Source organism: Pan paniscus, chromosome 7 (genome assembly GCF_029289425.2).
Source record: "Pan paniscus chromosome 7, NHGRI_mPanPan1-v2.0_pri, whole genome shotgun sequence".
Lineage (NCBI taxonomy): Eukaryota > Metazoa > Chordata > Mammalia > Primates > Hominidae > Pan > Pan paniscus.
Genome location: NC_073256.2, coordinates 158,515,621 through 158,542,152, shown reverse-complemented (window position 1 = coordinate 158,542,152; position 26,532 = coordinate 158,515,621). Strand labels below are relative to the sequence as shown.

General features: G+C 51.8%; 1 protein-coding gene across 7 annotated transcripts in view; it reads right to left on the bottom strand.

The window, feature by feature from the left end:
- The window catches only part of DENND3 (DENN domain containing 3), a 68,133-nt gene extending 52,528 nt beyond the window's left edge, over positions 1-15,605 (bottom strand). For 2 of the 7 annotated variants that reach the window (XM_008972865.5, XM_063606921.1), the window contains exons 1-4: positions 15,373-15,581; positions 7,298-7,580; positions 5,957-6,072; positions 2,761-2,882 (exon numbers count right to left, since the gene is read on the bottom strand). In XM_008972865.5, the coding sequence (XP_008971113.3) occupies positions 2,761-2,882; positions 5,957-6,072; positions 7,298-7,580; positions 15,373-15,474 (623 nt within the window). In that variant the 5' untranslated portion in view covers positions 15,475-15,581. Of the gene's footprint in view, positions 1-1,765; positions 1,786-2,760; positions 2,883-5,956; positions 6,073-7,297; positions 7,581-7,831; positions 8,084-15,372 lie in introns of those variants that run through there. The other 5 variants (XM_034966713.3, XM_063606920.1, XM_008972866.5 and 2 more) reach the window with 5 other exon arrangements.
- Between the last annotated feature and the right edge of the window lie 10,927 nt (positions 15,606-26,532).

Below are 26,532 nucleotides of genomic sequence, written 5' to 3'. Positions count from 1 at the left end.
AGTTGCCATCGTTAGCATTTCTAATCACACTGAAATCTCCCCAGGGTCTGCAGCAGCAGCTCCAGGACCTTTCACCAAAAGCAGAGTCACCAAGCTGCTGGATGACAGCAGAGTGGCCCCAGGTCTGCGGTAGTGCCTGACAGGTGGCACAAAGGGAGGTATATTTTGGAAGGGGAAGGCCTGGTCATGCTCTGTTTCCTCATCTGGGTGCTAGTTACGTGTGTGTTCAATTTGTGGGAAATCACTGGAATTTGTGCGTCTGTCTGTATGTGTGTTTTACCTCGGTAAGGAATAAAAGAACAAACACCTGGAAGGAGAGTGCTTGAGAAAGTCTGTTTCCAAAATGGACTCTGACTTTTAAAGTACTGTATACAATTTAAAACTATAAGAGGGGTGGGTGCGGTGGCTCACACTGGTATTCCCAGCACTTTGGGAGTCTGGGGTGGGAGAATCACTTGAGGCCAGGAGTTCAAGGCCAGCCTGCGCAAAATAGTGAGACCCCCGTCTCTACAAAAAATTTTTAAATTATCCTGGTGTGGTGGTGTGCGCCTGTAGTCCCAGCTACCTGGGAGACAGAGCTGGGAGGATCACTTGAGCCCGGGAGTTTGAGGATGCAGTGAGCTATGACAGCGGCACTGCACCGCAGCCTCCGTGGCAGTGAGACCTTGTCTCTCAAAAAAATTTGTAAATGAAAATTAAAATACCCAATGTAAATGACGAGTTAATGGGTGCAGCACACCAACATGGCACATGTATACATATGTAACAAACCTGCACGTTGTGCACATGTACCCTAGAACTTAAAGTATAATTTAAAAAAACTACCCATACTCTGATTCCCAAAACACAACTAAATATATTCTTGCCCATTTTTTGTCCCTGTGGAGACATATTTTGCATATTATCACACTAACAGAACCGATTTTTTTAAAACTACAAATTCGTGTTGTCATACTGCAATTTGAATTTCTGTCATTTGCCTCTTCTGGCTGTATTCTGTTTCTGTATTTCGCCCCTTCTAGTTCTGATCACACAGCAATGGGCAATGAGAAAGAAAGAAGCATGAAAATGAACACATTTTCAAGTTAAATATGTGTTTGCTTTAATGTCTAGCAGGAGGATATCTGTTGCCAATCACACTATGAAAGGTCAATTGCTGAATAAACACACATAACATCGACCAGGAGGTGGAGAGAACACCTCCTTTCTTCCTGTCTTCCAAGGGCATCTGTCTGGCGACCACCCATTCATTTCAGCAAACAAAAGGTGGAAATAACCATCTACATTTTACAGAAGAGGAAACTAGAGATAGTGAAAACGCTGTTTACCTTCAAGTAATGAAGATCATCAGTTAGTAAATAAAAGGGGACCATGTACAGGCTTGGCATTCTGTCACTTCCTGGGCGCTGGTGACAGACATTCAACAAACATGCATGTGCTCAATTCACCTGCTCATTGGCTACGACCAAGTCACCTCTCTGTTCTCAACGATATTTTATGTCTATGGCAATAAAATGTAGGCTAGACCCAAACTATGTCCAAAAGCCAGTTATATTTTAAGAAGTAAACCACTAAAGTGCTGGGATTTGAATTACGAGTCATTGATTTGAACAGTAAGGTTCCTGCTCACTCTCCACGGGGCTCGTCCCTCTGGTCAAGGCAGAAGGTCTCAAATGACTGTGCTTTGCAAGAAACAAGAACAGCCCCAATTCAGCGATTTGCCGTGGCTCATTCTCCAGCACGATGACACAAAAGGGAACTGTTGTTAACTGCTTTCTCCTCGGCCTTTAATCAAACAAATACAAATTCTCAGACTGTAACTTTATGAGACTCAAAAGAAACGGCTCCATGCACAAGTGCCCACTGGGACTGACCATGTCTGAACTTGGGCTACAGCCCCCAACGTCACAAAAGCATCCTTTGATAATGAGAGCCCACTGGGTTCTATACGATGTCTTTCTGATTTTTCAAAAGTTCTTTACGTCCTCAGCCTTTCTACTCACCATCAGCAGGGAGACAGTTACAGATTCTACAAAACAAGATGACAGGGTCTTGCTCTGTCACCTAGGCTGGAGTGTGGTGGTACAACCACAGCTCACTGCAGCCTTGAACTCCTAGGCTTAAGCCATCCTCCTGCCTTAGCCTTCCCAGTAGCTGGGACTACAGGGACACACCACCAGGGACAACTAGTTTTTAAATTGTCTTTTAGAGACAGGGTATTGCTATGTTCCCCAGGCTTGTCTCAAACCCCTGGGCTCAAGCAGTCCTCCCATCTTAGCCTCCCAATATGCTGGGATTACAGGTGTGAGCCACCACACCCAGCCAAGGTCATCTTTAAAATGTCAATAAAACTCATTGGAACAAACAGCAGCCTCCTAATATTCTCAGCTAGGAAAAGAGTTTTTCCTAATATATGCCTTTTTGTGAAAAACTAAACAAAATGAAAATCCTGAACATCAACCTTACTTCCAACAGTGTGGCTTCATCCCTTTCCTACCATGCCATTACCGTATGTTACCAGTCACAGAGAGGAGCGCCCGCTGCCACACCCCCTGCCCACTGCCCCCAGCCTTAAGCAACAGCCTAAGAGGCACAGAGAACTGCCCCTCCTACTGCCCCCAGCGTCCAGTCCCCCGGCTCACCAGGAGAGGAACAGAGAGCTGCCCCCCCACCACCTCCAGCCCCCTGGTCCCTTGGCTCCCCTGGAGAGGCACAAAGAGCTGCCCCCTACCACCCCTGGCCCCCAGTGCCCCAGCTCACCAGGAAAGGCAGTCCTTGAGGGAGTTGTAATAGGGGAACCTGGAGACCACGCACACCGCAAAGGGCACGAAGCAGCCAGGACACTCCCGGTGCGTTTTGCCATTGTAGAAACAGTAGTCATCCTACATGAAAAGCAACAGCGACATGGTCACCTCCCCACCTTGGCAATTCCAGTATCTGTTTCCAACTGGGTCACGTTTCAGCACACAGCAAGCTGAGAGTCCACCATCCCCACCCCTGCAATGCGTCCAAGCCAGCACCGGCCCTCCGGTCGAAGTCTACGGGGTCCCTATTTGGTGCTTGCACCATTTGAGGTGCTGAGGCTATAAAGAGAGCAAGATGCATTCCTGCCCCAGAGAAGCTGACAGCCTTGAGATAAAAAGGAACACACGATTAGAATACAGTAAGACCCAAGACACACAAAGGACTCTGCTTTACAAGGGGAGAAAATGCAGGAGCCACGCACAGGAAGCGGCACCCACACGTGCCCAGGAGGACGGAGCAGGAGAGGCCTCAGCCTGTGTGGGAGCCACGGCCGCAGGGTTCTAGAAGGCCCAGCACACTGTGGAACTTACAAGTGGCAAAGTATTTGGGGCTCACCAACTGGGCTCTGGGGAAGTGTTGTTAGTTTGGGGTTTTTTGTAGGGATGGAAGGGCATGATGATAGCTTCAGTGTGAGAACTTGCTGAATTTAGGGTACTTATAAGATATCCAGGTAAAGGGAGACATCAGGAAACAGTCAGCTACATCATTTGTCTATCTAGCAAAATTTAATAAACATCCACTTTTCTAGGGTCAGTCTACTCAAGTTCCAACCCTGCCTGCTCTGTCATCTCAGGCAGGTCTTTTAACCTCCCTCTGCCACCATTTCCTCATCTGTCATTTCCCAACCTCATTCATTGTGGTTAGGATTAAATGAATGACTACACAAAGTGCTTACGTCATGCCTGGTGCTGAGCTGCTCACACGCGCGCGTGGCTGCTGCTGCTATTGTTACAGTAGCCCGGGAGGAGCTGGAGCTACCCAGACACAATATGGTTCCCACCCTCAAGTCACGTAGTGTCGGTGGAAAGGCAGAGGAGAGTGTATGAGAGGGGCTGGGGCTGTGTTATCAATAGAACGATAGTTGGGGGCTGGGCATGTAGCTCACACCTGTCATCCCAACACTTTTGGAGGCTGAGGCAGGATTCCAGTAGTTCAAGATCAGCATGGGCAACATAGCAAGACCTCATCTCTACAAAAAAAAAGAAAAATTAGCTGGGCATGGTGGTGCACACCTGTGGTCCCAGCTACTCAGGAGGCTGAGGTGGGAGAATCACTTGAGCTAGCCCTGGAGTTCAAGGCTGCAGTGAGCCGTGATCACACCGCTGCACTAAAGCCTGGGTGACACAGCGAGACTGTCTCAAAAAAAAAAAAGAAAGAAAAAAACGATAGATATAGCGTCATCCGGATACATAGTGAAGAAGGAGAGATGAGTGCTGTGGGACCTGGGGATACCCCGAAACTACACAGCTGCTGGGAAGGCAGGAGCGGGACCAGGCATGCCCACGCCAGGCCGGCACACTGGGAACAGTGGTGTCTGCTGTACTCATGCAAACCAGAGGGACTGCTCCTTTTTTTAACATGTATTATATTTAATGATAACGAAAACAACATGCGCATTGCTCCTGGTAAGTGTTATTTCACAGGCAAACTCCCAAGGTGCTTTTCTGAAAGATCCAACATTGTGGATCCTTTCTCATCTGGAACACTGGCTATGTGGAGGGGCACCTTCCTCTCATCCCTCCATTAACATAACCCCGGAAGAAAGGCCTGGGGCTGCTGGCAGCCAGGTCACAGAGGCGGACGCTGGTCCCCTGCATGCACCGCCCGAGAGCTGACCTCGGTTCTGCTCTTGGCACACTGTGAAAATGACCTCTCCCAGAAACCTAAGATTATGCATTCAGAGCATCAAGTAGTACGCTTTGCTCCTGCATATTCATTAAGAACATCCGGGCCTGTCTGTGCTGCCCCATGAGCTTACAGGGACAGAATCCATGTGATTATACCTCACGCCTCCCAACACTCAATGTCACATGTGTAAGCACGCTTCTACCAACAAAAACACGTGCCCCGGGCTCCGAGGGAATCCAGGCCAGCCACTTCTCTCGACTGCATGGAACTCACAGACTTCCCTTCATGGCAGCAGGGCACCTAAACTAAGGGTCTGGCTCGCTTTTTGCTTCGGGAAACCCTCTGGACGTGTGCAGCAGGTCACCCTGCACCTTTGGATACATCGTTTCCCCTACGAGTTCCCCAAAGGCCCACTGATTCACACACACGGCCCTACCCAGACAACACTCCCAATATGTGTGACAGATGTAATGTGTTGTAAAGTCTAAACGCCAGTCGCTCACACCAAAGACAAAAGGCGGAAACAACCCACAGGTCCATCGACGGATACATGGAGAAATAAAATGTGGTCCATCCAAACGATGGAATGTCACTCGCCATAAAAGGCCACGGGGCACTGACACATGTGCCCATGCACATGAACATCAAAACATGCTGAGGGAAAGAAGTCAGACAAGCAGGCCACGTGCTGTATGAGTCCACTTACACAAAGTGTCCAGAATAGATACATCCAGAGACAGAAAGGGGATTAGCCAGCCGGGCGCAGCGCTCACACCTGTAATCCCAGCACTTTGGGAGGCTGAGGCAGGTGGATCACCTGAGGTCAGGAGTTCGAAACCAGCCCGGCCAACACGGTGAAACCCCGTCTCCACTAAAAACACAAAAATTAGCTGGGCATGGTGGTGGGCACCTGTAATCCCAGCTACTCGGGAGGCTGAGGCAGGAGAACCGCTTGAACCCAGGAGGAGGAGGTTGCAGTGAGCCAAGATGGTGCCACTGCACTCCAGCCTGGGTGACAGAGCAGGACTCCATCTCAAAAAAAAAAAAAAAAGCAAGCAGATTAGCCATCGCCAGGCAGGAAGGGGAAGCAGGACTGAAGGCTTAATGGTATGGGGTTTTCAGGGATGATGAAAGCGTTTTGGACCTAGACATTGGCGGTGGTTGCACAAGGCTGTGAATGTACTTAATGTTACAGAACTGCACAGTTTAAAATGGTTAGAATGGTGAATGTTGTGTTATGTGTATTTCACCATAATAAAAAATCTAAACCCAATTTCAGAGGGGAGTAACGGGAACCACCTACATGCAGGGGCCGGTAGTACTGGGCCACCACGCCGTAGGTCCTATTCCCGCAGACATCGGTCAGCACCAGGAAGTGGACGCAATCCTCCTTAGGTTCAGTGGCCACGCACACACCCCCTGCAGGCAGAAAGACACAGAGAAGAATCCTGTTCTTGCCATGTGGCCTGGGTTACCCACGAGCTGACTTCTTCACAGTCTTTAGGACACACCTCCACAGTTAGCAGTGGCGGTGCCTTCATGTCCAAGGCGAGTTCATTCTTCCGATCATGCCTCCGGCCGTCTATCCTCCCTGAGTCCCTCCCCACATAGCAATTTCTTTACAAGCTCTCAAGCACCTGCTAGCCAGTGGCAGTGCTTGCTGGGCACAGCCGCCCATCTGGCGCCTGTCCCAGGTTTATAATCCCTGTGACCAGGAAATAGCACCAAGTTCTGAGGTGGGTGCTTATGCTAGGTGCTTCATCTGAGTTTCCTACCTCGGCCATTTTAACATTCCTGACGACCACAGGAAAAATAACGCCCCAAAACGCAAGCTCACCTGTTAACTGGAACTGGCGAGCCTGGGGACTAAGTGCAGGCCTGTGCTTCTTGCCCCAGTGAAACGGAAAACAGGAGGTGGAAGGGAGAGGCTCAGGCACACTGGGGGTGGAACCGCTGCAGATGAACTGGGTGTATTTTTAATCCATCTGCCAACCACTGCAAGACTTCATTTTAAGTCAAAGGGGAAAAGCCTTCAATGCACCAGGAACAAATGGTTTTACCTGGAAGTTCACGCAGACTCCCTTCCAGGACTCAATTCTCCAAAACACCGGGACCACACGCAATGATTTACATTTCCTTCAGCTTTAAAATCCCCAAGGTAGGTCGAGCACGGTGGCTCACGCCTGTAATCCCAGCACTTTGGGAGGCTAAGGCAGGTGGATCACTTGAGGCCAAGAGTTCAAGACCAGCCTGGCCAACATGGTGAAACCCCATTTCTACTAAAGACACAAAAGTTAGCCAGGCGTGGTGGTTGGCACCTGTAATCCCAGCTACTTGAGAGGCTGACGCAGAAGAATCACTTGAACCCAGGAGGCAGAGGATGAAGTGAAAGGAGATTGTGCCACTGAACTCCAGCCTGAGTGACAGAGTGACGCTCCGTCTCAAAAAAGTAAATAAATAAATAAATATAAAAAATTAAAAAATCCCCAAGATTAAGAAAACTAAATCCCACAAGAGGAGGCAGTGAGGGGTCCCTGGCTCTGCCGCTCACGTCACTTCCCTCTGCCTGTGGGTTTCTGGGAATAGACCACTCTGGGTGGCTGGCAGCAGGAGGCGCCCAGTGGTGCCCACCTCCTAGACATACCTGGGAAGCACAGCTGGGGCAGGGTGAGGAGGTCCACGCCGCCCGGGACGGCGACATCCTCAGGCTCTGGAGCTCTGGGGGGCCCCGGGAGGCCCTTCCACTGCTCTGGTCTGGGCTTCTCTCTCTTCTTTCTCAAGGAGCGCATCCGGGTTTTACCGAGAGTGCCGCAGTTGGCACCGGCCGTTTGACTGTCCTCTTTACTGATAAAAGGAGGCACGAAAATGGACAGGACCTCTGGATCAAGAAGAGCAGAAAGATGTTTGACTCCCTTTTTATAAGCAACCTAAAAAAGGGAAAAATAAGAGTTACTGCCACAGCCTCAGCTCTTGTTCGAGGGTATCCTTTCTGTCTGAGCTTCACTGCTTGTTTTTCTCCTCCCCTCGGTGCCCACAAACACTGGCGCCTCAGGCTCCTAACAGTAAAGGGCTCCTGGGAAGCTTCTTTTAGGAACCTGCCAGGCCCTATGTTCAGGGAAGCCACGTAGACTCGCAGAGCCTGGCTCTTCAGCTGTGGACATGGACAGCAGGACCTCACCTCCTTCCTATAAAGCACTGCCGTCCAGGCTGCGGACTGGGATCCACAGACCTGAGTTCAAGTCCTGGCTGTGCCTCCACCTCCTGGCAGCAAGCTTCTTTGTCCCTCCAAGCTTCCCTTTAAGCGGCGAGTACAGGGAATAACAGAGACAATGTGGGTCCGGTACTCAGCCCAGCGGGGCTGCCAGGAGCCCATGGATATACTGTTCAGCCCTCCCTGGGTGGGGGCAGGCTCTGTATATTGTCAAACCCCACACATACACATTTACCAGGGCCACGCCCTCCACACCCCCACGTGGGCCAGTGCTGCCTCCTTTCTACCACACTGATCTGGGAGGATGCATGGAGTGAGAAACAGCACTGGTGGGTACAGATGAGACATGTGCCCTTCCTCGGCTGACCAAACAGTCCCTCAAATCAATAAAAGGGGGGCATTTGGCCTGAATTCTTCTCAACTTTAACTTGGCATAATTTTTGTTTTTGCCTTTTTTCTTCCCATTCTTTCCTAAAATAATACAAAGCACATGGGCCATCCCTTCAATCTCTCTTCCATGTTACTACTAGCCCAATACAGCTCCTGGTACAGAGCTAGGACAAAACAAATACTGCTGCCCGGCTGATTTCAGATCTTTCCAAGGTGGACACCCTGCAGTCTGCGAGCAAGAAGGAAGTGGTTCTGGTACTAAACTAGCCCGAAACAGCAAAGCTTGAAGCAAGGGGCCCTGGGTACCCAAGGCATGGAGAGACAGGAGGTGGCCAAAGGCAGGTAGTCAAGGGTCTTTAAGGGACCCTAGAAAGGACAGCATTGCCGGGTGCAGTGGCTCACGCCTGTGATCCCAGCACTTTGGGAGGCCAAAGCGGGAGGACTGCTTGAGCCCAGGAGTTCAAGGCCAGCCTGGGCAACAAAATGAGACCTCGTCTCTACAAAAAATAAAAAAATTAGCCAGGCATAGTGGCACATGCCTGTGGTCCCAGCTACACAGGAGGCTAAGGCAGGAAGATCGCCTGAGCCCAGGAGGTTGAGGCTGCAGTGAGCTGTGATCACACCACTGCGCTCCGGCCTGGGTGAAAAAGCAAGACCTGGTCTCAAAAAAAAAAAAGAAAGAAAGAAAGAAAAGAAAGAAAGAAAGAAAGAAAGGAAGGAAGGAAGGAAGGAAGGAAGGAAGGAAGGAAGGGCGAGCGAGCGAGCGAGCTGGGTGCGGTGGCTCATGCCTGTAATCCCAGCACTTTGGGAAGCCGAGGCGGGCAGATCACGAGGTCAGATCGAGACCATCCTGGCTAACACGGTGAAACCCCGTCTCTACTAAAAATACAAAAATTTAGCCGGGCTTGGTGGCGCATGCCTGCAGTCCCAGCTACTCGGCGGAGCGGGGGGCTGAGGCAGGAGAATGGCATGAACCCAGGAGGCGGAGCTTGCAGTGAGCCGAGATCTCACCACTGCAGTCCAGCCTGCGCGACAGAGCAAGACTCCGTAAGAAAGAAAGGAAGAAAGGAGATAGCACTGCCATCCAGAGAAATGGGACCTTGGCTGATAGAAAACGCACAGCCAACACTCAACATTCCAATAAGACACAGCAGTGACAAAAGGGGAGTCTTATCAACAACGGCAGCAGTTTCCATCAGTAAGCACACTCTCATCTCTATATGACGATTTGCACGCTACATCACTCAAATTCGGTCAACAATTGCTTTACATTTGGAGAAAAAAATGTATCAGTAGGAACCAGGACAAAACATGGGAAATCCGACTGGGAGCGGTGGCTTACGCTTGTAATCTCAGCACTTTGGGAGGCAGATCACGAGGTCAGGAGATCGACACCACAGTGAAACCCTGTCTCTACTAAAAATACAAAAAATTAGCCGGGCGTGGTGGTGGGCGCCTGTAGTCCCAGCTACTCGGAGAGGCTGAGGCAGGAGAATGGCGTGAACCCGGGAGGCGGAGCTTGCAGTGAGCCGAGATCACACCACTGCACTCCAGCCTGGGCAACAGAGCGAGACTGCCTCAAAAAATAAAAATAAAATAAAAATAAAAAATAAAAAATATGGGAAATCCATATTATTTTATAACTTAAAAGCTCTAGTGTAGCATGCATGAAAAGTCCATTTCCTCAATTACATGTCACTTTCTCTAAAACTTTCCTATCAGAATTGGACAGTTCTGACCTAACTAATGGTGCATATTCAAGGCAGCATATGAGATGAGTGAGCAGCCCTCCTCCTGGATCCTGGAACTGTCTTGATCTCGCCTCCCTTCTGGTTTCCCTTGGTCTGATGGCTCCTCTCTGGCCCCTACAGACCCTTCTCAGTCCTGCTCACAGGTTGCGACTCCCAGGCCTGGGTCCTTCGCACCATCCTCCTGAAGGACCTCAGCACTCACAGCACAGACCTAAACGGACAGCCCAAAGTCCTATTCCCAGGCCACACCTCTTTCCAGTCCCAGGCTTCCCCTGACTGCCTCCTGCCACCCCCACTGCACCTCTGGGGTCCCTTAAACTTACGGTCTCAAAAATTAAGCTAGTTTCCAAAAAGCCTGATCTCCCACCTGTGTTCTCCTCTGCAACAAACACAGTGCAGTTCGGGTCTTCAGAGCTGGTACTCCAGCCCCTCGGGCCCCAGCCCCACCATGCCCCACCATGCCCCACCTGCAGACCCACACATCAGCCACTGGTCCTGGAGAGCCTCTCCATCAGCTCGATGCTGCCCCGCTGCACCATGTTTCCACGCCAAGCACCTGCAAGACCCGTGGCTCCAGGCAGGTAGCAAGTAACCAGAAGCAAAGCCTTGGAGGTTTCTGTCAGGAGAAGGAGGAAGATGCTGCCTCCCACCCAGCCCAGGGCTCCCCACTAGCATCTGTGTCCACTCTCCCAAAGAGGGACGTCCCTGTCTGACCACAAACCAGATACTTTGTGGCCCCAACCCAGCCTTGAAGCATCACAGCCCCATCCCCACATTGAAGAAAGCAAAGAAAGAGTGTTTGTTTCGCCACATCATGATACTGTATCTTCCCATGTGTCATACGTGGGCATGAGTCATAGGACAGTGCACCCCTGAGCAGCAGGCCAGCTCGCTCCCTAAGCCAGGATGCCCCCAAAGCCAAGCAAAACTAAACTCCCTGGGGTTCTCAGAACACACAGCACCTCTGCAATGACCCTGCTCTTCCATGGGCTCAGGCCCCAGCCCCTCGCTGCTCCACCTGCACGGGGGCAGAACCTCCACCCCCGACGCTCACTGCAGAAGGTCTCTGCCACCCCGCAGCCAGGGCCACAGGCTCCTCCAGGCCTCCACCTCCCAGCTCATCACCCCCTGGAGCATCTCGGCCCTGCCCAGTGGTATTTTACCACCTTCCATTTGAGGGGGTGCGGTGGAGCAGAGATTGTGTTGTATTCCTCTCTGTCCCCACATTTAGCAGAGACGATGACTGAGGCGATATCGTTCCTCATTCACACTCCTGGCACCTGGTGATGTCTTAGAGGCATGCTCAGCCTGGATTGAACACTGGTGACCACACTAGACTCAACACCCCACCTGTCATTCCTCTAGTTATCTCTAGTCACTTATAATGATGTGCCCCACAACCGATCAACTTGGCATTCAGTAGTTCACCATACACCTGTTTTTTCTCAGAATGAAATCTCTGTTGTCTTTTCTCAATGGACAAGCAATACAATCTCATTTTTAAAAATAACAATATAGAGGCCAGGCACAGTGGCTCACGCCTGTAATCCCAGCACTTTGGGAGGCTGAGGCAGGTAGATCACCTGAGGTCGGGAGTTCAAGACTAGCCTGATCAACATGGAGAAACCCCCTCTCTACTAAAAATACAAAATTAGCCAGGCATAGTCGTACACGCCTGTAATCCCAGCTACTCGGGAGGCTCAGACAGGAGAATCGCTTGAACCTGGGAGGCAGAGGTTGCAGTGAGCCGAGATGGCACCATTGTACTCCAGCCTGGGCAACAAGCGTGAAACTCCATCCCCCACAAAAAAATAAATAAATAAATATAGAAATAATAAAGGAGCTAATAGAAAGGGACGGCCCTCCCATAATTCCATGACACACTTTGCACAGGGTGGATACATCCTTCCCATTTTATGCCTTTTTATGCATTTCATACATTTTAATGCATGTATAAACGTATAATTTTGTTTCATAAATGTAGTCATCCTACATAACAGGTTCCATTAGCTGTTTTAACTACTTCATGTGGCTGACCTCCCTGTTTACAACCATACAGTATCACAATATCACAGCATGTGTCAACTCAGTCATGTATTGACCCAGCCTCCTCCCGAGAGATGTGTGGGTGGTTCTCAAGCCTTCACCACACTGAACAGAGCGGTGACACACACTTGCACGCACCCAGTTCTTTCCCTAGAATAAATTCCTAAAAATGGAAGTCTTGGCACAAGAGTATTCCAAAGTTACTTGGTGATACAGGTTGTGGCTGCCCTGAACCACCAGACCCCGCCACCACCGAGACGCTAGTCACCTCTGCCAGTCTGCCGCAGGAGGTGAGGTCATTTCCCATTCTTCTGTCCCAGGTGCTGACTTATTAAACCCCTACCCAATAACCATCATTTTGGTTTTTAAAACTGCTAATTCAAAAGTAAAAACCAGAACACTCTAATTTACTTGAGTCACAGGTTAATTTCTAAGTTAGAGTACACAGTGGAATTCATCTTCACTATAGGATTGGCCATTATTAAGGGAATAAAACAGAAATTAATCAATTTTTTTATTGCTCTCCAACTGTTTAGTTAGAATTAAATGAAATTTTAAATCCAGTTTCTTAGCTCACTGGCCACACTACAAGCTCAGTGACCACATGTGGCCAGTGGCTATTGTACCGCACGGTGCAAAGAGAGGACACGAACTGCCATCACCCAGGAAGGCCAGCTGGCCAGTGCTGTTCTGAAACTGAAAGTCAGGACGATGTCCACCAAAAGCCATAAAAATGGAGCTTCACACGCAAGAATTATGCGGGTGACCTGCACTACGCAAGGTACTCAGAACACTTTCTACTCCTGTGTGGATTTATAATGGATCCTGTCACACCTATGTCTAGTCTCCATAGCAACCAATAATGGGGTTGGGGAGGGCTCTATAGTAAAGGGGTGGAGGGGAATGTAACTAACCACAGTAACTAACATTAGCCTGCACTCTCAAAGTCTCGGTCACCATTCCTAAAAAAACAAACACTACTCCCCCTTCTAGGAAATGAAACAAAAGGGCCCTCCACTATCCAACACGAAGCTGGATATTCCTCATACCTCCGGACCTCTGTTTTCCTGTGTCATCAAGAAGGAATGCCTGGGCCACAGAGAAATGGGGATTTGTAAAAGTCAAGGTAAAAATTATTTAAAAGCGGCCAGGTGCGGTGGCTCACACCTGTAATCCCAGCACTTTGGGAGGCCGAGGCCGGCAGATCGTGAGGTCAGGAGTTTGAGACCAGCCTGACCAACGTGGTGAAACCCTGTCTCTACTAAAAATACAAAAATTAGCTGGGCGTGGTGGCACACGCCTGTAATCCCAGCTACTTAGGAGGCTGAGGCAGGAGAATTGCTTGAACTCAGGAGGCGGAGATTGCAGTGAGCCGAGATTGCACCATGGCACTCCATCCTGGGCAACAGAGCAAAACCCTGTCTCAAAAAAAAAAAAAAAAATTATTTAAAAGCCTTGGACATTCAAAATAGAACCGCCGAAAAAAAATCTAAATAAATAAAATCATATGTTTGGTTAACTATAACATTAATATTGACCTTAAAAGTAGGATGGCTCCAAGAAATGGAATCCATCCCCTAACGCTCCTTATTTTCTTAGTCCTTCACTACTTTTCTCTCCACCCTTTGCCAAACCCCTAACAGAATCAAAAGACAGAGTAAAGAGGGCAAAGTTAAGCATGCACAGTAGCAGACTGTCCATACTCTCACTTGACCTGGGAACATGAAAATGTTGCAGCGTGTTTAGTTCAGGAATGCACCACTGGCCAGGCGCAGTGGCTCACGCCTGTAATCCCAGCACTTTGAAAGGCTGAGGCGGGAGGATCACTTGAGCTCAGGAATTGGAGATGAGTCTGGGCAACACAGTGAGACCTCCTCTCTATTATTAACATAATAATAATAATAAAGAAATTGAAAAAAAAGAAAGCACCACTGCAAATATTCCAGTTGATTCGCCCTGCCATCAAAAGACATGTGTCACACCAAGCAACTAACACCCATGTTGTAACTGCCCCAGAGGAAAGACGTTCAACGGCTGAGGAGACCACAGCGGCAACTAGGTCACTTCCTATTCGAAGAAAAAGGAGGAGATGCCATCTGGCAAATTCGAGGTAGGGAGACAAATCAATCGATGACGTTGCGAGGAGACAGAGGTCAAACGGGATCTACTGACATGACAGGGCGTTGAAGGGAAGGAAAAGTTGAGGGAAACGAGGAAACTATTTCCATAGGAGAATGCTTTTTCACTGAAGTCGAAACTGGCTTTGTACTGACGCCCAGCAGGGGAAACTCCCCGGACACTCACAGACATTCATCTGGTTACTTGCAGGAACATCTGCCTTTCCTGGTGACACCCTCTGCCCTGCAGTCTTCATTTTCCCTGGATAGCCCAGCGTCATTTAAATACTCAGAAGCCTCTCTTTCTATGCTGTTGTCTGCAAAGAGATGAACGGACCTGTGCAGACGGCTGGCCAGTGACGCCGGGATCTCTAGGTAACATGACCCAGTCACGGTGTCACAGACAGGCGGACCAGGAGGAAATCAGAGCCACAGATGGATTCCAGGGAAAGCCAGCGTTACAGAATTAAGAAAAGCTGGGGAACAAAAAGGAAAACGAGAATTTCCAAAACTGCCGCTTTCCCAGCAGAAGGGAGATGAAGTTGTCACTTTGGCTGCGAGGGTGCAGAGATGGAGGAAGGGTTGGGGGTGGGGGTGGTACTGCAAGTGAGAAAAATAGCTATAGGCTTCATCGCAAAGGGGTTCATGCAGAATACGAGAGGCCGGCGGCTAACTCTAAGACTTGCTCTCTCGTTATTCTGTGCCTGGTGCAAAACCCACTACTCAGGGGACAACACATCCCAGCATAAAGAATGAAATCATTTCAGCAGCGAGGGCTGGGCCCGCTAGACCGTGAGGCTCCGGCGGCTTCCACCCGTTGTCTGGTGCACCCCACCTTCAGAAGCACCTGCCCAAGATGGGGGCGACTGAAGGGAGAGGCCCCAGAGACTCTCCGAGGGGCGGCACCCCCAGATTCCCGGCCGGCAGACCAAGTTCGCAGCTCTCAAAAGACATGTCTCACAACAAGGGCCCCGGGCGGGGAGAGGAGAGAAGAGGGGAGGGGAGCAGGGCGCTGCTCCAGGGCACCTGCCTGAGCTCGGGCGCGATCCCCGGCCACAGGCGCGCGGGGTCACCGCTGGGGGACCGGGACTCAGCCCTCGGAAAGTCCGCGCCAACCCACAGGGCACCCGGGCGCCCGCTCTCCGACTGCTGTCCCGGCTGCCAACTCGCGGCCCACGTCCGCCTCAGTTTCCCCGCCCCTTACCTGCTCGAGGCTTCGGAGACTGTCCCGGGGGGCGCCCAGCAGCGCGCACAGCTCCAGCAGCCCCGAGGGCAGCGACAAGTGCGGCGACGCGGCCTCCGCCATGGCTGCCCGCTGCAGGTACCGCACTCGGGCGCCTCAGCCGCGCAGTCGCCCGCAGACCCCTGGGGACCAGCCGCGCCGCCTGGGGGCCGGGTGCGCTGCAAGCGCCGTCTGCGGGGCGGGGCTGGAGGCGGGGCCTGGAGGGGCGGGGCCCGAGCCGAGGCGGGGCCTGGAGAGCCACAGAGGATCCCGCGGGGAGACAGAGTTTGGGGGCGGGGCTTGACTGGGCGGGGAGGTTCTGGGCGGGGCCTGGAGTGGCGGGCCCGGCCCTAGGGACGGGGACTTGGGGGCGGGGCCGGTCCTGGGGCGGGTGCTGCTGGAGACCCGCGCGCGGTCGTCATTTCCTAACCCGCCTGCGGGCCCTGGCGCGTGCGCGGCGTCGGAGCAAGCGGCCCCTTCCTTCGGCCCCGCCCAGCCCCGCCGGCCGCCCGCTCCCTGGGGAACCGAGGGAGGAATGGGCGGGGTCCTCAGGTGCCCGGCGACGTCATCCAGCCCCCAAGGCTCCAGGACGCAAAGGGTCCCCTGATCTGGCAGTCCCTGGACCTACCCTGGAGAGCGTGGGGGGGACAAAGGCCGGACGCGCCGCCCGCTGCCGCCTCCAGGAAGCCCTCCCTTGCCAGGACAGTGGAGTTGGCCGGGTGTGGACAGCAGGAAGGGCCGGCGGGAAGAGGGGGTGGAAAGAGCCACTCCTGGTTAATAACTCTGCGGGGTTAACCTAGGGCCGGCCATACTCAAGTACGGACTTGAGTAAAATTCAGCAGGAAAGGGAGCAGGGTGGGCGCCGCTAGAGGGAGGCTTCAGGACTGAGGGTCAGAGGCCCAAGGCCTGGCAGGGCCCTTCCCTGGTCAGCTCCAGGCTTGGCCTGATGCCCGGTGGGCCACGGGCCTCTTCCAGCCTCAGGCTGACCCCAGAGAAAGAGGACAGCCCACAAGCCCTGGAGGCGGGCTTGCTGCCTGGTCATTGCTGCAGAGCCTGGAGGGGGCCTGCGCTCAGTCCCCGCTGACCGTCCCCTCCCTTGACCCTGCCATAGCCATCTGTGTAACCCAGGGGAAATTATTCCAAAGGGACTTCCACTTCTGATAATCTATGATTCTATTTTTTAAAAAACAAAATTCTAAAATGCTTAATGTCAAACATCTGTCATCAGCTGAACAGGAAAAGGAACAGTAGGTACAAAGCAAGGCAACATCAGAAAGGGGAGCCCTGAGGAATTTCTCCCTCCTTCCCTGAGCCGGGTGAGGCCGTGACTGCAGCCTGACTCACAGGTTTTATTTCACTTATTAACCTAAAGATGGTGAGGATCCGCTGGTTCTCCCCCAGGCCTGGAGGCTGCCTACCATCGGTGGCTGTCATCGGTGAGCTGAGGCCACAGTTGTTATAGTCTCTGACTTCAAAAGAAAGACCGATTTCATGAACAATTGCCTGTCTCTCTCGACGGTGGTCTCGGTTTTTTGTTGTTGTTTTTCTGTTTGTTTTTGAGACAGAGTTTTGCTCTTGTAGCCCAGGCTGGAGTGCAATGGCGTGATCTCAGCTCACTGCAACCTCTGCCTCCCAGGTTCAAGCGATTCTCCTGCCTCAGCCTCCAGAGTAGCTGGGATTACAGGCGCCCACCACCACACCTGGCTACTTTTTGTATTTTTAGTAGAGATGGGGTTTCACCATGTTGGCCAAGCTGGTCTCAAACTCCTGACCTTAGGTGATCCACCCGCCTTGGCCTCCCAAAGTGCTGGGATTACAGGCGTGAGCCACCACACCCAGCCTTGGTGGCCTCATTTTTAGCAGCCTCTGCAAAGCACACAGCCTGAGTCCGTCACCTAGAGTCCCCAGCATGCAGGAGAGAGGCTCTCAACCCGGGCTAGAGCCATGAGCCACTCCCTGAGGGCACACAGGGCCTGAGTCTGGCTCCTGTGTGTTGCTGTGTGACAGGTGAGCTCAACAGCCCTAAGCCGTGACTTCCTGAGGGGCAGTGGTCAAGATCCAAGGGAGGTAAACACATGGCAGCTCTTGCCACAAGGACCCAGTAAGGCTCAAGCGAGAGCAGGTCTCTGCTGTCCCTTTATCACCAAGAGGCCAAATGCTTTAAGGAAGAGAGCTCCAGCAGTGCACAGAGCTTGCAGTCCACTCCTTTATGCCCCCTTTTCCTTCTTAAAACCAGATAATTGGGCCAGATGACCTCTGAGGGGCTCCCAGTTCTGCACTTTTTAATACGCTCCCGACTCTCATGCCACAGGTCCTTCCAAAGTGCCTACGGAAAGCTTTGTCCCATCCTTGAAAAATTGCTAATGGGTTTGGAGATACAAGGTGGAGATGACTAGCAATCAAACTCAAAGGTGGAAGTCACATCGAGGCAGATGAGCAGATGAGGGGACCTAGAGAAGAAGAGAGGTGCAAGGAGAGCCCAGCCAGCAGGAACATCTGCCCCAGTAGGCAGCACTGCCCCACATCAGAGTCGAGGAAAGCAAAGCTCGGAATGGATAAAAGAAACCTGCAAACACGGTCAGTGCTTACTGCACGTGGGCTCAGAGCACGTTACCCTCCTTCCCTGCATGTTCCTGTGAAACGGGTTTACTGCTCTAACTCTCAGGGACACTGTGAAGACCAAACGAGAAAATAGAAACAAACATAATTTATAAACCATAAAGTACTGACACCAAAAGAGGGGCGAGCACAGCATTGTGAATGTGCTGATACTAAATGGTTTGTTTTAAGATGATTTTATGGTGTGTGAATTTCACTTGAATAAATTTTTTTAATGGAGTTCATGGGGACGCTGCAGGATGTCAATTAACTTTGGACATTTTAGCAGCGCTTTAGGTGTTAAAATTATTTTTTAAAAAATACAGGATGAAGGGAAAAGCTTCATGACATTGGATTTGGCAGTGATTCCTTGGATATGACCCCAAAAGCACAGATAACGAAAGAAAAAATAGTTAAATTGTCTTCATCAAAATTAAAACTTTTGTACATCAAAGAACTCTTTCAAAAGAGTGAAAAAGTCACAGAATAAGAGAAAATGTTTGCCGATCATATACCTGATAAAGAATTAATATTGGGAGCCCAATGCAGTGGCTCATGCCTGTAATCCCAGCACTTTGGGAGGCCAAGGCAGGCAGATCACTTGAGATCAGGAGTTCGAGACAAGCCTGGCCAAAATGGTGAAACCCCAGCTTTACTAAAAATACAAAAATTAGCCAGGCGTGGTGGCGTGCACCTGGAATCCCAGCTATTCAGGAGGCTGAGGCAGGAGAATCGCTTGAGGTTGCAGTGAGCCAAGATCACGCCACTGCACTCCAGCCTGGGCGACAAAGTGAGACTCCATCTCAGAAAAAACAAAACAAAACAAAACAAAAAAAAAGAGTTACTATTCAGAATATATTAAGAATTCCTACAACTCAACAACAACAAAAAAATCCAACCCAATTAAAAAACGGGCAGCAGACCCAAATAGACATTTCTTAGAAGACACACAAATGGCCAATAAGCTCATGAAAAGATGTTTAACATCACTAATCATTAGGGAAATGCAAATCAAAGCTAGAATGAGATACCACGTCACACTCATTAGGTGTTATTTTTTAAAAATAACACAACAACAAAAAATAAGAAATGTGGGCGAGGATGTGAAGAAATTGAAACCCTTGTGGACTGTTGTTGGGGATGTAAAATGGCGCAGCTGCTGGGGAAAACAGTATGGGAGTTCCTCACAAAACTAAACAGAATTGCCAAACGACCCAGCGATCCTGCCTCTGACATATACTGGAAAGAGCTGAAATAAGGCGCTGGAACAGACACTTGTAACCCATGTTCACAGCTGAGCCAAAAGGTGGGAGTAACCCAAATGTCCATCAGTGGATGAATACTGGCAATAAAAGCTGTGTCTGGAGACCACTCCGTTTCACACCGCTCTTCACACGGGTGAGGGCACAGCTTTCTCGTCTCTTTCCTATGCTGCATCTTCAGAGCTAGCTATGATATGGTGTGTTGTGATATGTACATATCGAATATACATGTTTTACATGCAAATGCAACCAGTTTATTGAGGGCTTGATGGGGGGTATGGGAGTGGCGGGGGGAATGGTCTTATATTTCCAATTTAAAAATCTCAACAACAACAAAACAGGGGACAGAAGTGTAAGACTTTTAGTGTTCTCTAGAGCGATGTCACTCTGTCCCTAGATGAATGGTAGGAGCGGGACATGTTCATATGTCCTCGAGGTGTGACCACACATGGGCACACAGTAGCCCAAAGCATATCCCAGCCGGGAGCAGTTTCTTTTATGGGGCCGCCTGGGCAGGATCCAAGGTGCTGAGTTTGAAACAAAAAGGAGTGACTCTGTCCCACACCAAGTAACTCACCAAACCTCACTGACCTCAGTTTTCTTATCTGTAAAAGAGCAATGCGGGGGCTGGCTCAGTGGCTCATGCCTGTAATCCCAGCACTTTGAGAGGCCGAGACAGGTGGATCACCTGAGGTCAAGAGTTCGAGACCAGCCTGGCCAACATGGTGAAACCCCGTCTCTACAAAAGTACAAAATTTAGCCGGGCATGGTGGCACATGCCTGTAATCCCAGCTACTCAGGAGGCTGAGGCAGGAGAATTGCTTGAACCCAGGGGGCGGAAGTTGCAGTGAGCCAAGATCACACCACTGCACTCCAGCCTGGGTGACACAGTGAGACTCCATCTCAAAAAAAAAAAAAAATTTTTTTTTAAATTTAAAAAAGCAATGCCTACCTTGCAAGGCTGCTGGGAAAATCAAATATGCCAATAGATGTGAACAAGCCCCGTGTAGAGAATGGAAAGCTGCCTGCCTAACTATTATATTAGAGCTGTTTGGACAGACTAGGGAGCTCTCCTACCTGCATTAAAGGTCAAACTCTGGGGCATCTACGAGACCCATCACAGTCTGGCCTCAAATAAGTGCTCCCGCCGCACCCCTCCCAAACAACTATGAATCACTCACTGTTCCCCTAAACGTGCCCTTCCCTGCGGGCTGCCCAGGACACACTTTTCCTACTCAGTCTGAAACCCACCTACTTGTCCTTCCAGGTCTTGTTCAAACAGCACCTTCAGGGAAGCCCTCCCTTCCCTCACCCCCAGCTCCCCCAGTGAAAACTGGGGGTCCCCTCTAAACCCCAGAACCCTCCACCCTGCATTCCAGGCGCTTCATTCTCAATGGCCTGGTGCAAATCCTGACCCAATAGTGGTAAGTATTTGACCCTGCACAATGCGTGGAGTGTCACAGAGACCACGGTCGCTGATAAAGGTGCAATCGGCGTTGCCCTCTGCTGTCATCATTCACAAGAATTCTCCTCAAGGGCCAGTCTCCCAGCCTGATGGTGAGTGAGGAGCAGGTGAGGTTGACACACATACCCCAGAGTGCACAGCCCTGAACGTCCACACATGGCAAACACACAATCCCGCGTGTGGTATTTGGATGCACTCTACCTTGTTACAACTGGAGTTCAAATATTTGGATTATGTATTCCTCGCAAAAACTTTGAAGTGGAGTTAGCTGGATCTCCATGCTATGATACATGCTAAGCTTCAGCTTTTCTGGGAAAGCATAATCACGTCTCCGTAAGCAAAGAAAAACATGAGCCTGAATGAGCAGCTTTCTCCAGGAGCGACATGATAGGGACACCATACTGCCATAGTGCAAGTCACATGCAAACAGTTCCAAATCCAACCCCTGCTCTCACTAGCCCTGTGACCTCGTAAGTCCCTTAACCTCCTGAGCCGTGGTTTCCCCATTTATTTTGAGATGTTTATTGAGCACCTGCTATATGCTTGGTCCTATGATAATGGCTAAGAACACAGAAGAATAAAATAAAACTACAGACCTTCCCGCCACAAAAAGCTCACAGTGCAGAAAATGAGTGTTCAGTGGAGAGAGGGAAGCAGAGATTGCCCTGGAAATGGAGAAGCAGGACCCCTGACCCAGCAGGGGATTCAGGTAAGAGGAGAACACAGAAAATCAACCATGAAAGGGGAAGAGGCATTTTCTGGGGGTACAAAGGCACAGAGGGCAAGACAGGCTCAGTCAGCAGCGGGAACAGCACTGCCAGAGGCGAGGCTGCAGGAATAGCACTGTGTGTGCAGAGGCCACCACAGCAACGCTTGGATGCTGCCGAGAAGTGTCTGTTTCATGCTCATTGCTCTGCCCAGTCCCTAAAGCAGTGCCCAGCGCATGCAGGTGCTCTGTACACACCGAGGGGAGCAGTGGAGAGGGCCAGTGGGCTGGCGTCTGTCCTGGGGTAGGAGGAGGCTAGGAGGACTTTGACAAGGGAGAAAAGGGTCCAGACTGGTATTTGAGCAAGGGGACCCCGGCTGCAGGGAGAGGCAGGAAAGTGCACGTGAATACTGCAAACTCCAGGCAAAGGCAGAGGATCCAAACAGGCCATGAGGGGAGCAGCAGGAAGAGGGGCAGGAGGCAAGTCAGGAGCACTGGGATGGGGCGGCGGTGGGGAGGGGGCCAGGGCCATCCACGTCTCGATTCCCTAACTCCACAGATGAAATTCAGCTCCCATTCCACCACTGCAGCTTTGACCCCACCGTACTCCAGTGGTTTGTGGGCCTGTCCCCCCGTGGATCTGTCCACTCCCTGAGGGCAGGGCCTATAGCTGAGATGCTCCTGCTGTGTCCCCAGAGCTGCACAGAGCAGGTCCTCACTTATGTGAGGAGAGCCCAGGAGCACCAGGCTGGCAGGGGCAGGGGCAGGCGGGGTGTGGAGGAGCCCCGGGGGGGTTGGTTTGGGACAGGTTGACCTTGCAGGACTGTGGACATCTAAATGGGCCATCCTGAAAGTGGTGTGTGCCTCTGTGCTTGTGCACGTGTGTCGTGTGTAGTGTGTAGTGTGTCGTGTGTGTGTTTAGCAACTGTGTGCTGTCACGTTTAGGCCTGAGCCTTTCTCCCCTCTCTTGTGCTGGGAAGGGAGGGAGAATTGTAGAGAAAGCCAGAACACAGATACAATGGGGCTGGTGCCACAGGCTCTGGGGAGTAGATACCAGAGAACAAACCCTTCACCACCCACAGTGAGAACGGTCACGTGATGGGGGCCCAGCAAACAGCACAGGTGCTGTGAACATCACCGTTAACCATGCCACAGGTGGGCCGCCTGGTCAAATGCCCCTGGCCTGCTCAGGCAGCCCCCTCCTGTCCCAATCAGCTATAAACCCATTTGTGAAAAGTTGGTTTCCCTTTAAAATATGAATAACTAAGAGGAAGTCATGTGTTGTCGAACACTAACTGTCTGGGCTCAGGTTAGATGGTGCAACCTCTACCCACCAAGTTCACGTGCAGACAGTGCAAGTTCTGAGCTCAGTGTCTCGTGGGGCTTTGGAGGGTGCAACGGCAGCTCTCAACACTGGCCACCGGTAAGACCCATGTGGAAGGTTTGGACAAACCCTAAGGCCAGGTCCTGCCTCAACTGCTCAGAACATCTGGGGGGCTGGGGTGTGGGCAGCTGAGGATCCAGCGGCGCCCCCAGGTGACTCGGATGTGCAGCCAGGCACCGCTGCTGGGCTAATGCTGTATTTTGTCATTTGTGAAACGAAAGTAATAGCACTTCCTCCTGAATGAGGAAAACATTTAGCTCCCCTCCATAAGCACTTATTGCATGCCTACTCTGTGCTGGTTCCCATAGCGCCTACCGCTGCTGGCACACAGTGGGGCTGAACACACGTGGTGAGTTCGGTCCTGCACTGACCTGGACCTGGCTCAGCACCTACAGCCTGGGTGACCCTGGGCCCCTTGCCTGAGCCCTGTGGACGAATGTTCCCATCACCTGGCCCTGTGGCTGACACACAAAGTGACGGGAGTACCATGAGTATTTGACGAATAAAAGCATAAAGGCTAAATTCCACTGTCCGCTGATCATGGTCCACCTGTGCAATGGGCCGCCAGTCGGCAGAGATTCGCTAACCCCACATGGAGTACAACACACACCGTGATCCCACTTAACAAAGTCCAGGAGCAGACAAAGCACACGTAAGTAAGAAAACCACACGGAGGATCACCGCGGGGTGCACACCACGTGCAGGGTGCTGTACTCCCTGGGGGGGGCCCTGGGGCCATCTCGGTGGCGCCCTGTTCCTTCAGCTGGTGGGACAGGGCTGTTCATGTTATAGTTATTGGATATAGTCTTTGCAAATATGAAATATTTTATCAGAAAAGAAAAACAAGTGAATTATCTCATCTCTTTCTGGAATTCTACTGTGTCTAAAACAAATTGCCCAACTTCAGATGTCAAGCAACTATCCTAGAATCTAGAAAATGCCAGACTGAGGAAGAATGATAAAAAGATGGGAAAGGGGCATGTTCTCTGGCTTCCTTTGTTGCCCCACAGCCTGGAGGCCTGATGGTGAGAAGGGCCTTCCACTCGGGGCTGTCCCCACTCTCAGCAATGCCTGCTCTGAATGGCCCCTAAGAAGCCACTGAAGAAAATTCAGCCGGGCACGGTGGCTCATGCCTGTAATCCCAGCACTTTGGGAGCCTGAGGCAGGCAGATCACCTGAGGTCAGGAGTTCGAGACCAACCTGGCCAACATGGTAAAACCCCCATCTCTACTAAAAATACAAAAGCTAGCCAGGTGTGGTGGTGGGCGCCTGTAATCCCAGCTACTCGGGAGGCTGAGGCAGGAGAATTGCTTGAACCCAGGAGGCGGAGATTGCAGTGAGCCAAGACTGTACTACTGCACTCCAGCCTGGGCGACAGAGCGAGACTCAGTCTAAAAAAAAAGGAAATTTTAAGAAGCCAGGGCTGAGGAAGGATGTCGGGAACGTGTTGCTCCTGCTGGCAGCTCAGAGCTGCATGGCCGAGCAGCCACACTCACTTGTGACATTCTCTTCCTCCTGAGTATGAAGAAAGACAGGAAGCTGTGGTCTGGCTGCCGCTGTGTGCTTGGTCAGGGAGGAAGGGGACAGATGTGAGAACTATCTTAACCCATCCGGACTGGGAATCAAGACAAACAAAAATAGACAACTGACAGTAAATAGGCAGAAAGGGGGAAGTCAGGTACAAACGCCACTCACCCAGGGCCCAGGAGGGAAGCTCGGACCTCCCAAGGTTATTCAAAGGCACTCTCTGCACCTGCTGCCTGCTGCTCTGAATGCCCTGCCCTCTCGTACTCCATGGCCAACTCCAACTTGTCTTTCGTAGGCTCAGATACAGATACCAACTACCCCAGGAAGGCCTCTCTCCCCTGCCCCCCTACTTCCTCCATCCAGGCTGTGGTGCCCCTACGCCTCTCAGGGCCTCCTCATGTTGCTTCTGACCATGACCATGTGGGGGACAAACCCGTGTCCTTCGTGCCTCTCCACAGCCCTGCCTTTGGGCCTCCAACTATGAACCAACCTGACCCCTCCCTTGTCCCCACTCTGGAGCCACCGCCCAGCCCCCGCACATGGGCACTTCTCATGAGGTCCCCATGGGAAGGGCACTGGCACTGGAGGAAGAAAGTCCCGGGTACGAGCCCCGCTCCACCCTTCCCCAGCTGTAGGGCAGGGAAGTGGCCGCACAAACCTCGAGGGGCTGTCGTGCAGAACAGGGTGATGGGCAGGGCCTGCTGTGGGGTGGCACTCAGTGACTGCCAGGCACCCCCTGCTCCCCTGGCCTCAGGCTTTGCTCCGGTCAAAACCCGCTGGTTCTCTGCAGGGCAGGGCAAGGGCAGACATGGCGAGGGGCCACCCTAGTGGTGGTGATGATGGCTGCCAGTGGCTCATCTACCTGAAACTGGAGGCATTCCGCATGTGTACACATTCTCTTACCAATCTTCTCAGCAACCCTATAAACGCTGTCACCCCATTTCACAGATCAGGCACCTGAGGCTCAGCCAGTTCAGCCACATGGCCAGGAGCACACAGCAGTGAGCATGGGAGCAGAGGTGTGCACCTGGGAAGATCCAACACCAAAGCCCAGGCGCCAGCCACTCCGAGGAGGAACTGCTTCTCCAGGTGGGGCCAGAGCCTTCCCAGGCTGGACTTCCACCCCCGTCCCCCGAATAGGCACTGCCCACCCTGCCCTGTCACCCCTGCTGCAGGTGGTTCTAAAGTTTGCTTGGGGCTGGGCACGGTGGCTCATGCCTGTCATCCCAGCACTTTGGGAGTGGGTGGATCACAAGGTCAGGAGATGGAGACCATCCTGGCCAACATGGTGAAACCCTGTCTCTACTAAAATATAGAAAACATTAGCCAGGTATGGTGGCCCGTGCCTGTAGTCCCAGCTACTCATGAGACTGAGACAGGGGAATCATTTGAACCTGGGAGGCAGAGGTTGCAGTGAGCCAAGATTGCACCACCGCACTCCAGCCTGACGACACAGAGAGATTCCGCCTCAAAAAAAAAAAACAAACAAATATGGGTGACAAGACCTCCCATGCTGGAATCTTATAATTAGAAGAGATTTAAAACCATCTGGCCAAACTCAGTCAACTCTAACTCCCCTGGGCCCAGCGAAAGTTCAAAGTCGCTTCCTGCGATTCATTCTCACAGCTCTTTGTGAACACCCCAGTGGGGCCCCAGTGGTGTAGGTGCCGGGACTGACTGGTGGCTTCCCTGTCTCACTGCACCCAGGGCAGAGGCTTCTGCTGGGTCCTGAGTGCGGTGTCCAGCAAGGAGGCTTGGAGAGGACGCAGGGGCTCCCGGTCATCCAATGCCCAGATGGGGCTCAGGAACGCAGACAGCACCCGCGGGGCCAGGCTGGAAAAGCCACGTCCCCTCTGCCTTGAGCAGGAAAAATGCCTTCCCAAGAGCAGGGGCCGCATCTTCTGAGGGTTCCCAAATCCCCCAGCCTCCAGGAGCCCGTGCAGGCCAGCCCCCAGCAGGGCACACTTTTTCCCAGCAGCCCAGGAAGGGTGTCTGCTGCCCACCCCACAGGGCAGGGCATGACCTCCTGGAGGTGCTGGCCCAGCTAGCAGGTGGTGAGGTTGGAGGCCAACCAGGGGCCGCAGGCCTTGACCACAGGCACCTCCCTGACCCCTGGGCCTGGCTCAGGCCGGAGCATTACCCCAACTCTCCCGTCCCCTTTCAGCCCTCTTCTCCAAACCCAAAGCCAGCGGGCCCCCAG